We start from the raw sequence: 13,206 nt of genomic DNA on the forward strand, positions 1-13,206 counted from the left end.
TAGTCAAGCTGTGCAGGGAATGATTAATCTTAAGATTTTCAAATCACTGCATCCTCTAAAACATGTAATTATGTCCTCTTATAAATTTTCAAAACATAAATAGTTTGCTGTACAAGGGAATCTCCTCTATGCCACTTTTAATGATCACATGTTTGAAAATATGAAATCAAAACAAGATTTTTTTTATTTGAAGATGAATGTTAGAAGGAAAGACATCAATACAAAGTCAGAGTAATTACTGGCCACATATCAGCCAATTTTTGTTTGGATAGGAATCTGCTCTTCACTTTTAGTTCATTTCAAACCCAAGCAAATGGGGTACTGCTTTGGAAATCAGATTTCAGGTTATATTTGGGCTTCAATTATCATATTCACCTGGCGGACCACGCCGATTCGAGGCGAATCGTCACGGGGTTGTTCGCCCAGTCCAGAATTCGGCCGGATGAAGCTGATATCAAGACATAGCTTGAAATAAAGATATAATCGTCTAATTAATTTAACTTAAGTTTTTTGAAGAAAATAGATGTCCAACATTGGGTCCGCAATACAAGCGACTTCAATCGGGGCCGTCCAAATTTTATAAAGAACGAGGGCCGTTCGATGTCTCCGAGATCGTGGCCTATAAATTCCTCTTTGTAAGCCATTTCTCTATCCTCCCTTCTTGCGCCGCCCTCGAGTATCTGCTGCGTTAGGGTTTACGGCCGGAGAGCGCAGAGCCGTAGCGAGAGCATCCGATCAGCCATGGCGACCGCTCAGAGCAAGAAGCGAAAGGTACTGGTTACCCTATTTGAACTAATTGAGCGGTCGATTACATTACATCTTTCAGTTCGAGTTGATCCGATCTTGCTGTTGTTAATCGGACGATCCTTGCGTTTCTTGCGAAGTTCGTCGCCGATGGCGTTTTCTTTGCGGAGTTGAACGAGGTGCTTACGAGAGAGTTGGCAGAAGATGGTTACTCCGGCGTCGAGGTTAGGGTGACCCCGATGCGGACAGAGATTATTATTCGTGCCACTCGCACGCAGAACGTCTTGGGTGCGTATTTGGCTGTCGTTCTAATTCCTTTTGTTCCGAAAATTAGGGATCTGGTATCTTGAACACTGCTTGATGATAACTTGTCGTTTTCAGGAGAGAAGGGGAGGAGAATTAGAGAGTTGACTTCAGTAGTGCAGAAGAGGTTCAAGTTTCCCGAGAATGGTGTCGAGCTTTATGCCGAGAAGGTTAACAACCGCGGTCTGTGCGCAATCGCCCAGGCCGAGTCCCTCCGCTACAAACTCCTCGGAGGACTTGCAGTCCGAAGGTATGTTTGTGTTATGTCGCTTAATGTTAATTACATTCTTCAATTTTCTCGCGCAGATTACAAATTTTAGAAAATCTTTTTATTAAACGGTGTTCTCATCTACACTGCGTCATTAGAACGTCAAATTCTTTATGTTCTTCTTTCCTACTCTTTGTCATCGTTACAGCGGGTTCACTTATGGTTGGGGATTCCGTGTCTGAAGATGACTAGAGTGTTAACGTGCTCTTCCACTTGACTTCGACACTGAAATTAATTTGGTCATTATTTTCTGAATCATGGAAGAGAGATTTGATTAGTATCTTTTTCAAATTGAGCTCCGGTCGCTTTCTTGATATCAAAAGGGTAATTTTTGGGTAGAATATCATTAGTGCTGCTCGTCTGTCAAAATCTTCTATTTTGTTTTATTGATCTCTATTACTTATTTTGTTAAAAGCCATCCTGAGACCCACTAAGTTTAATAGTTATTGCCTCTAGGAATGTCATCTACAAAGCAAATTAGGGCAATCCGTACCTATTTTGTGTCGGAAGATGACTAGATCGCTATGATCATCCGTCTTCTTTGATTGCTGACTTTCCATCTGATTGCAGTCTCTTCTTCGGGTGCATTTACAAGCCTCCCTAAATGTATCATCGCTATCTAACTTAAGTATGAATGTCATCTACAAAGCAAATTGGGTCAATCCGTACCTATTTTGTGTCGGAAGATGACTATATCAACATGATCATCCGTCTTCTTTGATTGCTGACTTTCCATCTGATTGCAGTCTTCTTCGGGTGTATTTACAAGTCTCCCTGAATGTATTATCGCTATCTAACTTTTCTAAGTGTTTTATATTAGTGAGTATGAGGTTAGTCTCTATTTCCAACTAGTTCCATAGCTCGGTGGAATCTCTCTCCATGCTCAAAAAACGAGTCTTTGGAGCTTGTCAGGCTCTAGCACTTCACCCGTGTGCCTGGAGTTTGGAATATACTCCGACATGCCTTTTCATACATTTTTCATTCATTTTTCTCTATAATCATAATTGTTATTATTTTTATTTTTGTTACTAAATAAACCTTCCCTCCCTCAGGGCGTGTTATGGTGTGTTGAAGTTCGTCATGGAGAGTGGCGCCAAGGGCTGTGAGGTAACCAATCTTTGGCTTCTTCCTCTCACTATTTATTTCATTACACTAATTATTCTGAATAATTAATCTCACTATACATATGGTTTCCCAGGTGATTGTGAGTGGGAAATTGAGGGCCCAGCGTGCCAAGTCAATGAAATTCAAGGACGGCTACATGATTTCGTCTGGTCAGCCCGTCAACGAGTACATCGACTCGGCCGTGAGGCATGTTCTTCTGAGACAGGTCAGTTGACTTTTTCCCTATTGACATCTTAATTGACCTCTACTGTCAGAGTTGACTTAATTCATAATAATCCAATTTTCCTATTTCACTTGTAAACTTCATTTTTTAGTCTGGTTGATGAACTCGATTGTCATTGATCATTTTGTTATGATCATTGACCTTTTTCTTATGGTTGACCACCAAACGCAGAGTTGACCTAGATTTTGATTGTTGACCAAATCCGGAGTTTTGATTTACGAACTCGTTTGTTTATTGACCTATTTCATCTGATAGTTTTATATTGGTTAATCGGCGTTGACTTTGACATTTTTACGGTATTTCATTATGGTCTGGGTGATGGTCGTTGAGTTTGGAGTTTGTCGTTGACCTGGTTATTTTGATCGTTGACTTTGGTGTCTGTTGTGGGGCCAGGGTGTGCTGGGAATCAAGGTGAAGATCATGTTGGACTGGGACCCGAAGGGGAAGCAGGGGCCCACCACGCCGCTGCCGGACCAGGTCACCGTCCACGTGCCCAAGGACGAGGACGAGCTCGTCAGGCCGCCGCCCACGTTGCCCGTCCTCACCGCCGACGTCGAAGTTCCCGTCCCCATCGCCTGAGAGGGCGACACGTACCCCCTCTCCCTCTCTCATACCAAGAGATCCGCTGTTGTGCAAATTTTTAGAGGGACCCCCTTCTTTTATTCTAGCTTTTTTATTCCTCCGCCCTTAGACGACTAAGTCCTGCTTTATGTCTTCGAATGGTTGCTTCAAAGTTTTGATGCAAGACTCCTGATGTTTCTTACTTTTTACATTCTTGACTAAAGATTAAATCTCAATGCCGATTATTGAATTTAAAACGACAAGTGAAGAACTTAATCTTCTGAGGAATCTTTATCCATCTGACGTCAAATGTTCACTTTGAAGTTTCAAAACTCTCGTTCAGGAAAAACACATATAGTACTCGATCTCATTAAGATGACAGCCACTCTACAACTCGCAGTTGTAACATATCTTGGAGATGAGATGGCCTCTAAACTTCAAAATGTTGTGCCTTATCAATGGGACTTCCGTAGTTATCAATCACTAACCAATGACAGATTGACAATAGGCAAAAAAGCAAAATCGGTGTTGACAAATAACATTTCCAAAAAATATCAATTCTCCTAGCTCTGTCTCACTTGTCCTACTCCCTTTTAGATATGAAGTAACTCTAACAATTGAAATTTATTAATATATCGATTTTAACTTGTGTTCATCTGTGATCAAATGATATTCCTCAAAATAACATACCCATCTAATGCCCACTTTGTAGACGAGGTTTAGTGGTTCGTACTGTTGGTGGACCTATCCCTCTATATTGATGACGTCTATTTAGTAGACTGTAAAGGAAATGGAAACTCTGTATGATTCCAATGATTTAATCTGAAGAACAGGTTTTAAGTAGTTGATATAGTCATATGCATTCAAATTGGGAATAATTTCGGAGACATGCCATGGACATCCCATGTGAATAAGCAAGGCAAAAGAATCATGTGCCCTTAAAAAAGCATTAAACTAAAAAATATCCACGAGAAGAAAACATAAGTTAATCTATTATATATTATTAGAGCACAAAAACGTCCCCACTAATTAAACATTATCAACCAATAAATTTACGTCTGTAAACTCAAATATCAAATAACCAATAAATCACAATAATGATAGCTTGTCTTTTTTTAATACTGCAACATCCTCCTTTCCTCATAGCAAAGACAAGCTATCATTTCCAAAATGTTGTCATTGATCCTCGCATTTTTTTAATACTGCAACATCATCCTTTCTTCATTACATCGATATAATTTTGAGTCTGTTACATTCCGTACTGGAGCCTTCAAAAGAACTCATAATTACAGTCTGACCCTAAAGAAGGTTACATTTCCAAAATAAGGGCCATATATAAGTGGCTGTTTTCGCGCCGTCTTGTCAAACCGTTTGTTGAAATTTCTAGGGTTTCTTGCCTGGATTCCGAGATCGCGGTGGATTGTCGAAGAGAATTCGTCGATTACCGAGCAAATTCGTTGGTGCAAAGAAGCGAATTCATTGTTTTTATCTACTTCTGCTGGCGGCATAATTGGTTGATTTTTGGAAGGGATTCGTCGCGATTTTGTTCGCGCGATGAAAGGTGGAATCGTAAAAGGAAATTTGTAGACACGGCGCGATTTCGTTGCCGCGATGAATGTGAGACTGACGCGGAACGCAATTTCGGCCGTGATTGGAGGAGATCTCGATCTGAAGCCTCTGGTTCAGGTCGTGGAAATCAAGGGTATAAGCAGCTTCCAGAAGAGATTTCGCCTTCTACTTTCCGATGGAGATCGCACAAGCCAGGCACTTTTGGCGGCTCAGCTCAATGATCGCGTTAAGAGCGGGGCGTTGCAGAAGGGCGCCGTGGTTCAATTGATCGAATATGTTTGCAGTTCCATTCAAAACGCTCAGTTAAAGTCCTTTCTCCAATCTTCTGATCTGATTTCGCAACTTCACCTCAAAACATTGCTTAGATCGCTCATGCTATCATTCAACAATTCGGGTTTTCCTTTTGATTTCAACGAGCATGCGCGACGAACACTGAGGATTGAATTTCTGCCGCATTCATTCCATCTTTCAAACGCATGATTAGGGTGATAATTTTTGGAAGTGTGATTGACGCAGGGTCATCGTCATCCTCAATCTTGAGATCATCATTGCGGAATGCGAGATAATCGGGAGCTCTAAGCACGAATCTGAATTGTACTCGCAAAATTCACCAACAACTTCCAAGAATTCTTCAATCCCCAAAGGGGTTTCGGGTAATTGGCCGTCTGCTTCTTCTGCTCCTGCCTTCAATCCCACCGTTCAACCTTCTTACAAGCCGCCTCCAAGCTACAAATCCCACGGAGCAATCTCGAAGAACGAAGCCCCAGCCCGGATAATTCCAATCTCCGCCTTGAATCCTTACCAAGGAAGATGGGCGATCAAAGCGCGAGTGACCTCAAAAACCGATCTCCGGCGTTACAACAACGCCAAAGGCGATGGAAAGGTGTTCTCCTTCGATCTCCTCGACGCCGACGGGGGCGAGATCCGCGCCACCTGCTTCAACGCCGCTGCCGACCGGTTCTTCGATCTCATCAAACCCGGTAAAATCTACACGATCTCGAAAGGGAATGTGAAGCCCGCTCAGAAAAACTTCAACCATCTGGATCACCCGTGGGAGATCTTCTTGGACTCGAGCTCGGCTTTGGATCTCTGCCCAGACGACGACTCCTCCATCCCAGATCAGCAATTCACCTTCAAGAAAATCGATCAAATCGAGAGCGCAGAGAACAACTCTGTGCTTGATCTCATCGGCATCGTCGCTGCCGTCGGCCCTGCCACCACCATCTTGAAGAAGAACGGAATGGAGACCCTCAAGAGAACTCTTTCCATCAAAGATGAGACTGGGAAGAGCGTGGAGCTCACTCTCTGGGGAGAAATCTGCAACAGAGAAGGGAGAGAGCTGGAGGAGATAGTCAAATCCAGAGAGGAGTTCCCCGTCCTGGCCATTAAAGCTGGGAGAGTGAACGATTTCAGTGGGAAGACGGTGAGTACTGTCTCCTCCACCCTGCTCTTCATAAACCCAAATCTTCAAGAAGCCCATAGCTTGAGGGACTGGTTCGACTCCAAGGGCAACTCCTTGGGCTCTCAGTCTATCTCTAGAGACTTGATCCCAGTTCATCTCCAGGGGGACAAAAGGAAGACTGTGGCTCACATTAGAGAAGAGGGCCTCGGAAGAGGAGAGAAGCCCGACTGGGTTTCTCTCAAGGCGACCATCTCCTTCATCAAGACTGATTCTTTCTGCTACCCAGCCTGCACTCTCTGTGGGAAGAAGGTGATGGAGGGTGGAGGAGGGAGATGGTGCTGTGGAAATTGTGACAAGGAAGGGGAAGAAGAGTGTGATTACAGGTATCTTCTTCAGATGCAAGTTCAGGATCACACGGGCATCACTTGGGTGACTTGTTTCCAGGAGTCTGGGGAGGTGATACTTGGCTTGCCTGCCAAGGACTTGTTCTTGATGAAGAACAGGGGGGATGGGGATGGGAGATTTGCAGAGATCTTCCGTTCTTGTATCTTTGAGGAGTATCTTTTGGGGCTCAGAATCAAGGAGGCTGTTCATGGGGATGAGAGGAAAGTTAGGATTACTGTGGTCAGGGCAGAGAAGGTTGATCCGTCTGTTGAAAGTAGGTTCCTCTTAGACTGGATTTCCAAGCGTTTCTGAAGAATTATAACTTAGTTAGATGTGATCATTCTTTCCAGCATTTGATCGTTATTCTTTGGGCATATGCTCAACTGAATCTAATTGGTTTCCACCAAACTCGGTCCAATGCGATGTATTCGTTTACTTTTTTTTTGTATTTTTCTATAATAATAGTATTCATTTATTCGGCAATAGACTGTGTTGGAAGACTTGATTGCTTATGATTGTTCGTTGGTTCTTGATGTATAAGAATGGTTTGGATACAGTTAAGAAAATCGAAACATGAGAGAGATATTTAATGTGCTGCTGGACTAAAATTTAGGTTTATATTGTCTGCTCAGACCCTACTTCAAGGTTATCGACCATGCATGTAGTGGAGAAAACACTTTCAAGTATCAAATATCGTACAAATTTGTCAGCTTGTAAGGTGACCAAATGAATCGATTAAAAATAACTATGGTATTAAACATATATAACCATTTTACATGTACAATGAATCTGTGAAAGACTGAGATAGTATGATAATCTTGAAAATTGACATCTTCACAAAACTGATAAGGGTTGTCGATATCGAGCAGAGAATTATAAAATTGAATAAATTATATCTTACTCAGCAGATATAATTCAAATTGATGTGTAAATGCATACAAATCATCGTGTAAAAGCATACAAATCATCATGTGTAAAAGATTCATTAACGTTGGAACATAAAAAAAATCAAATTAAACATATATTGTAGGACCTTCAACATAGAACAACGGCAACAATGACTATCATATCATGTATCATATATCTTGAGACTTCTATAATCAATGAGAGTCTTGTAGGTCAGTTCAAGCCAGTGCTACAGTTTTTTGGTGGAAAACTGTAGGCGAAACATAATTTTCCTTCCTCTACCGCATCTCATGCTTCTAGTGAGTAATATAAGAAGCTTCAAAGTCTTCCATTTCAAGCGCAATCCAAGTATCCAACTCCACTGCATGTTCATAGAAAATTCAATGAGGTTCACCAAACACCAGACTTATTTTATAAGCAGGCCTGATGCAGGGAGAATCACTACCACACACGGTGAATCTTCTTAAGTACAATCCATATTTTTATTCACAAATTTCTCTCTTAGGTATGTATGACATTCCCCCCAAAAAACTATAATATCCTCCTCTATATGTGGAACAAAAGAATAAGGGAAATTATTTGAAAAAGTGGATCCACGTGTGTCAAAAAAGTCTGACTTTCTTTAGTTGACTCAATTGACCTCATTTAAAATTTAACAAAAATTTGAATACATTAATAAATTTATTTTTTGGTGATATTTATATCAATATATCCGGAGTGAATTTAATCTTAATGTCATTTCATATAATTAAGATGTACACATTCGAAACAACTTCAAAAAGTGAAGTAGTTCACAAATTATTCCATCTTCAATTGGACAATCTACGTCACACAACTAACTGATGACCTTTTTATGAATATCCCATTTCTCTGTCCATCTTTTTTATATACTAAACAGTGAATTAGAAGCGAATGTAATGGTTGTAATTAAGGTTTGATGACTTACCATACCTAAGTCATTGGGTAGTTTCATGCAAGTGAAGGGTTATACTTGCATGGTAACTCAGGATGCTAAAGATTCCGTGAGAGAGTTCAAATATGACTATATATCTTCTAGAGGATGAGGTGTAACTTAGCATCTTATGGCTGGAAACCTAACCTATCAATTGGGGGTAAGTTTATCCACGAATAATTAATCTTTATGCTGATATAATTAATTAATAAGTTGAAAAATAAATGTTGTGAGGCCATTAAAGTTATTTATGATAGCGATACATGGCCCTACATTGTCATATGTAAGAGTAAAAGGATATTGGTGGCTATACTTTATTTCATAAGGACTTTTGTGAAAAGTCCATGAATAACTATGAATAAGTATGAAAAGTCCAGACCTGGGCAGCCCTCCATTTCTCCTCTCTTTCAATAACTATCAATTCCAAAAGAACAATAGGAGAAGAAGGGGAGATAAAACAGTCCTTTAATTTCATGATTAGGAACTCATAGGTTGTGGTTAAAGGTCAACTGTTTGTCCACAATATGGATTTAGTGTCTTAGGTCTAAAGACCACTTACACAATCGTGACTTGAATCAACTTGATTGAAAATTTGGTAAAATACAATTTAAGAATTTATACAGATCAATTTAGTAAACTATTTCCGCAAAAAAGCACCTACTATCTCCCCTTACTGTCTCTACATTAATGACTGCAGAATCAACCATACTCATCATATGAGTGAGACTAGATAATGTTATTATAAATAGATACTTCAAATGTCCTTCTAAAGTATCATTTAATAAGAATATTAAAATATCATCATAATTAATTAGTTCTGATCATGTATTCATGGACTTCATTATAAGCACCACACATGCACTCTAGTAGATTCACTGTATTAATGAAGATGAAACGAGATTTAGAATGTTTTCTCATCTAACTATACACACATTTTTTCATCACACTATTCAAGGGTGGAACAAGTTTCCCACAAGGTACTTTGAGTTTACTTTATCTTAGAGATCACTTTAGAGTTGATTTACATCGTCTACTACATGCAAAATGGTTTTACAACCAGTCAATCAAGGCCTAGAACCCGACACGAGAAGGGCATAAAATATCTGGAAAGGATTGCGCCACCTAATCTCACTCATATGTTGCTATTACTGATACCATGGCCACTATTTTTGAGAAACTGACACATAATGAGTTCTCTTTTGGGAAAAGAGTTGACTGAAATGATTTTTATGAGTACCTAAATGGAATTATAATAAACTTCCAATCAATTCGATTCACGTTGTGGCTGTGTAAGTAGCCTTAGACCTGAAACATCACATACATTAGGTGGATGGACATTTGTGTTTCCCTATGACCTATGAGTTCCTATCCATGTAATTCCAAAATGTCTTAGCTCGGATGCACCAAAAAGTTCATGAAGATGTTTAGGTAGTCAAGACGGAATGTTTCACCATGTTTAATATGAGATACTTTAGAAATACAATGCGAAGAAGTCATTGTCCAATGTAGTTAAATATTGGAGAAAAGTTATTTGCTAATTTTGATAGAAATTTCATTTATTTTATTTTTTATTTTCATCAAGATGATAATAAATGCAAGTTACTTATACTTGACATGCTTTATTTTCATCAAGATAATTAAATGACTGTCATGTTTTTCTCGATTAATGGTGTTGTAAAATAATTTAATAACATTCAATAAGTAAATAAAATATTTTTATTTTATTAAAAAATATATACATTTAGAATTCTTTGAAAAAAATTAGGGGTTTACTATACTGTTATATTAAATTTAAGATTTTCCTGATTTTGTGATACTTTTGATATGAATTTTCTACTTTAAATGTATAAAAAACATTTATGAGTAAGAAATAGATACAATTAAATATTTCAGGGTCATTAAGTAGAATTTATGGGTCATTAAGTAGAAAATAATTTATAAGTCATTAAGTAGAATTTTGAATTTATTTTAGTATCTTAAAGTAATTCTCTGTCTATCTTAACTATTGTGCCATGCCAAAAATTCAGCATATGTATCAAGGAGGAGAGAGAAAATTAAAGGAAAAAGAAATCATAGGTGAGAGAAAATTGGATTGCTAAGATTGCTCCAACTTTAAGAAAATAAATTTAATGATCCATAGGGAGTTTCAAGCCAAAAATTTGGAGGGTAGTCCCCCTTTTTTAGTGCTCCATCCACTATGTTGGATGTAAAAATAGAGCCCTACCCTTCTAGTGAAATCACCTTTAGATTTTGTTTCAAATTACGATTGGCAGAGTGATTTGCCGATGCAAATTATTATTTGGGACCATTCTTGTATTCTAAGAGTGAGGAATTGACACATTCTGATTAATTATTGTGACAAGAAATCACAACTTGGCCCATTAGGCACATGACAACAAGGTTAGTGTGATCTTCATCTTTTTCTTACTCACTTCTCCATCCTTTTTCTAGGTTATCATCATTGGTAGTCTAGATTATAACCTTCACCCATGCCACTGACTCCATCGCTTGTCATTGTGTCACGACCTCCATCTATGTCACCACTAGGGATGGTACAATTCGCATCACTGATCCCGTTATATAGCTTACCAGCATGCATCGGCAACCATCTCTGCCACAATGCGCAATGGTCAATCTCATTTGGTCACTCCATGCATGCCACCACCATTATCCATTATGCCTCAATGCATAAGTACTAACTAAGCTATTTTATTAGAATCAATTAATATTTATTGTTAAAAAATTCATAGAATTCCCAAATTGTTCCATAAACTGGGAAAAATTATTATAAATATTTTTACCCACTTCCTAGAATTTTTTGGCATTAATTTTTTATTTTTTCTGATTTCATTAAATTAGATATAGTTCATAAAGTAAACATAAAATCTAAAAATATAAAGTTAACATTCACTTATTCAATACTTGATTCAAGCAAACTTGACCTTTGTTCTATGATACTATAAAAATTAAAAATATTACATTATAAATTAGAAGCCTAAAACAATGTAATTAAACCTAATATATGGTTACTCATCATCATAGGATTGTTAAGCGGATGAGGAGTATACGTACATAGTAATTGATGACAATAAGGTTACATGAGATAGCTAATAATTTTCTTTGTATCTTGTTGATCACAAGATGTCACTTGGCATTCCCAAAAGCTGGGAACACAATCCGATAATCAGTTTAAATTAATCCTTAATTTATAAAAATATATGCCAAGATAGATAATTAATAATTTTATCCAATAAATAATATTAGGCCATTGGATTCATTAATTAGACCGATACATGGGCGTAGGGATCACACACAAATGGTCTTTTGAATTTTTTTAGATATATTCAAATTTTAGAGTTTTTTAGAAAAAATCATGTTAATAATAAATATGAGAAACGTGCAAATTGAAATTCTCTGTCTCAGATTTCGTATAGTGTATATCCTTCTTCTAGGGTGGTCACCTCTCCCAATGTGATTGGAATTGCAAAAAGACAGTGATGGATCAATAATATGTATGATTGAGATGGAGGGTGTTCAGTATGTTCAAGATCACATGGATATATCAATCAGGTGAACAATTGAAAAACTCAACACAAATCATTCGAGGAAATGAGAAATTAAGGTTAAAAAACCCTGAAAAAATTATTTTATCATCATGTCTCAATTGTCTATAAGGATTATTTTTTACCTTCTACTACATACATTCTAAAAGCCTCAAAACCCAACGATGCCAACACAGTCAAGCGTGTGTCTGATAATCATAAATACGCATATTCATATATGACATAAATTTTATATTTATTCATGATGTATTTAGATGAATTATTTAACCTACATTAATGATTTATGAATTGTTGAATGAAATGAAATCAACATTATATTCATAATGTTCATTATTTATGTATACAAATATATTGATATTATGAGGCCAGCCTCATGAATTTCTTATAAGTAAAGTGATATGATTCTCACATTTTTTGAGGTTATCTGTGTTGGGTTCAATGCCTTAGTTCGTCCACGGAAAACATGTTTCCATGGATGCGGAAACGTGTCGATCGATTGATAATCGATCTTTAAAACCAATACATCAAATGTACCTTTGGGGAACTTTTTCCACCCTTGAGATGCTCTCTTTGAGATCATTCTAAAGCCAATCATGTGGCCAGCCTCTAGAAGTATCCACGCGATCACGTTGGGTTTGTATCTCCACTTTTTCTTCTTCTTCAACTCTTCTTGAAAATCTTAAAGATCTTCTCTCCATGAAGACACTCTCCATGAATGAGTGGAGAAGAGAATGGAGAACGGGAGGGGTTCTGTTATCTGGCTTGCATCGGTGCTTGAAATGGGAGCCCTTTCCCTCTTTATATTTCACCTAAGGTTTTTCTAAAAAATCCTAAAAATAAAATATATCCACAGATGCCCTTATGACCTTATGCGTGTGACCCTCTAGGCTCATGTATCATTCTAGTTAATAAATTTAGTGACCCAATAATAATTATTGACCAACCTTATTAATTAACTATATCAACGTATAGATTAATTAACTAAGGATCAATTTAACCGAATCGATAGGTTAGGTTTCTAGCCGGTAAGGTGCCAAGCTACACCTTGTGCTCTAGAAGATACCGAGTAGTGTTTGAACTCTCTCATGGAACCTTTACCATCGGTTATTGTATGAGTACAATCCACCCAAGGGACACTCTCAAACTACTTAGGGTAAGGTGCCATTGCTCGCATTGTTTCACTCTGCTGTAGCCTGTCCTCTCTTC

At 38.0% G+C, this 13,206-nt stretch overlaps 2 protein-coding genes across 2 annotated transcripts; both read left to right on the forward strand.

Moving 5' to 3' along the window:
• The first annotated feature begins 656 nt into the window (after nt 1–656).
• LOC144704264 (Ribosomal protein S3 family protein) lies at nt 657–3,460 on the forward strand. Its single transcript, XM_078576620.1, has 6 exons — nt 657–771; nt 885–1,032; nt 1,126–1,297; nt 2,368–2,422; nt 2,514–2,645; nt 3,057–3,460. The coding sequence occupies exons 1-6, from the start codon at nt 742–744 to the stop codon at nt 3,240–3,242; spliced, it is 723 nt and encodes a 240-aa protein (XP_078432746.1). The 5' UTR covers nt 657–741; the 3' UTR covers nt 3,243–3,460.
• Nucleotides 3,461–4,580: 1,120 nt separating this feature from the next.
• Nucleotides 4,581–7,062, forward strand: RPA1A (replication protein A 1A). The gene is made up of 2 exons (XM_078577004.1): nt 4,581–5,095; nt 5,310–7,062. The coding sequence occupies exons 1-2, from the start codon at nt 4,836–4,838 to the stop codon at nt 6,889–6,891; spliced, it is 1,842 nt and encodes a 613-aa protein (XP_078433130.1). The 5' UTR covers nt 4,581–4,835; the 3' UTR covers nt 6,892–7,062.
• The last annotated feature ends 6,144 nt before the right edge of the window (nt 7,063–13,206 follow it).

This window comes from Wolffia australiana, chromosome 6, assembly GCF_029677425.1.
Source record: "Wolffia australiana isolate 7733 chromosome 6, ASM2967742v1".
Lineage (NCBI taxonomy): Eukaryota > Viridiplantae > Streptophyta > Magnoliopsida > Alismatales > Araceae > Wolffia > Wolffia australiana.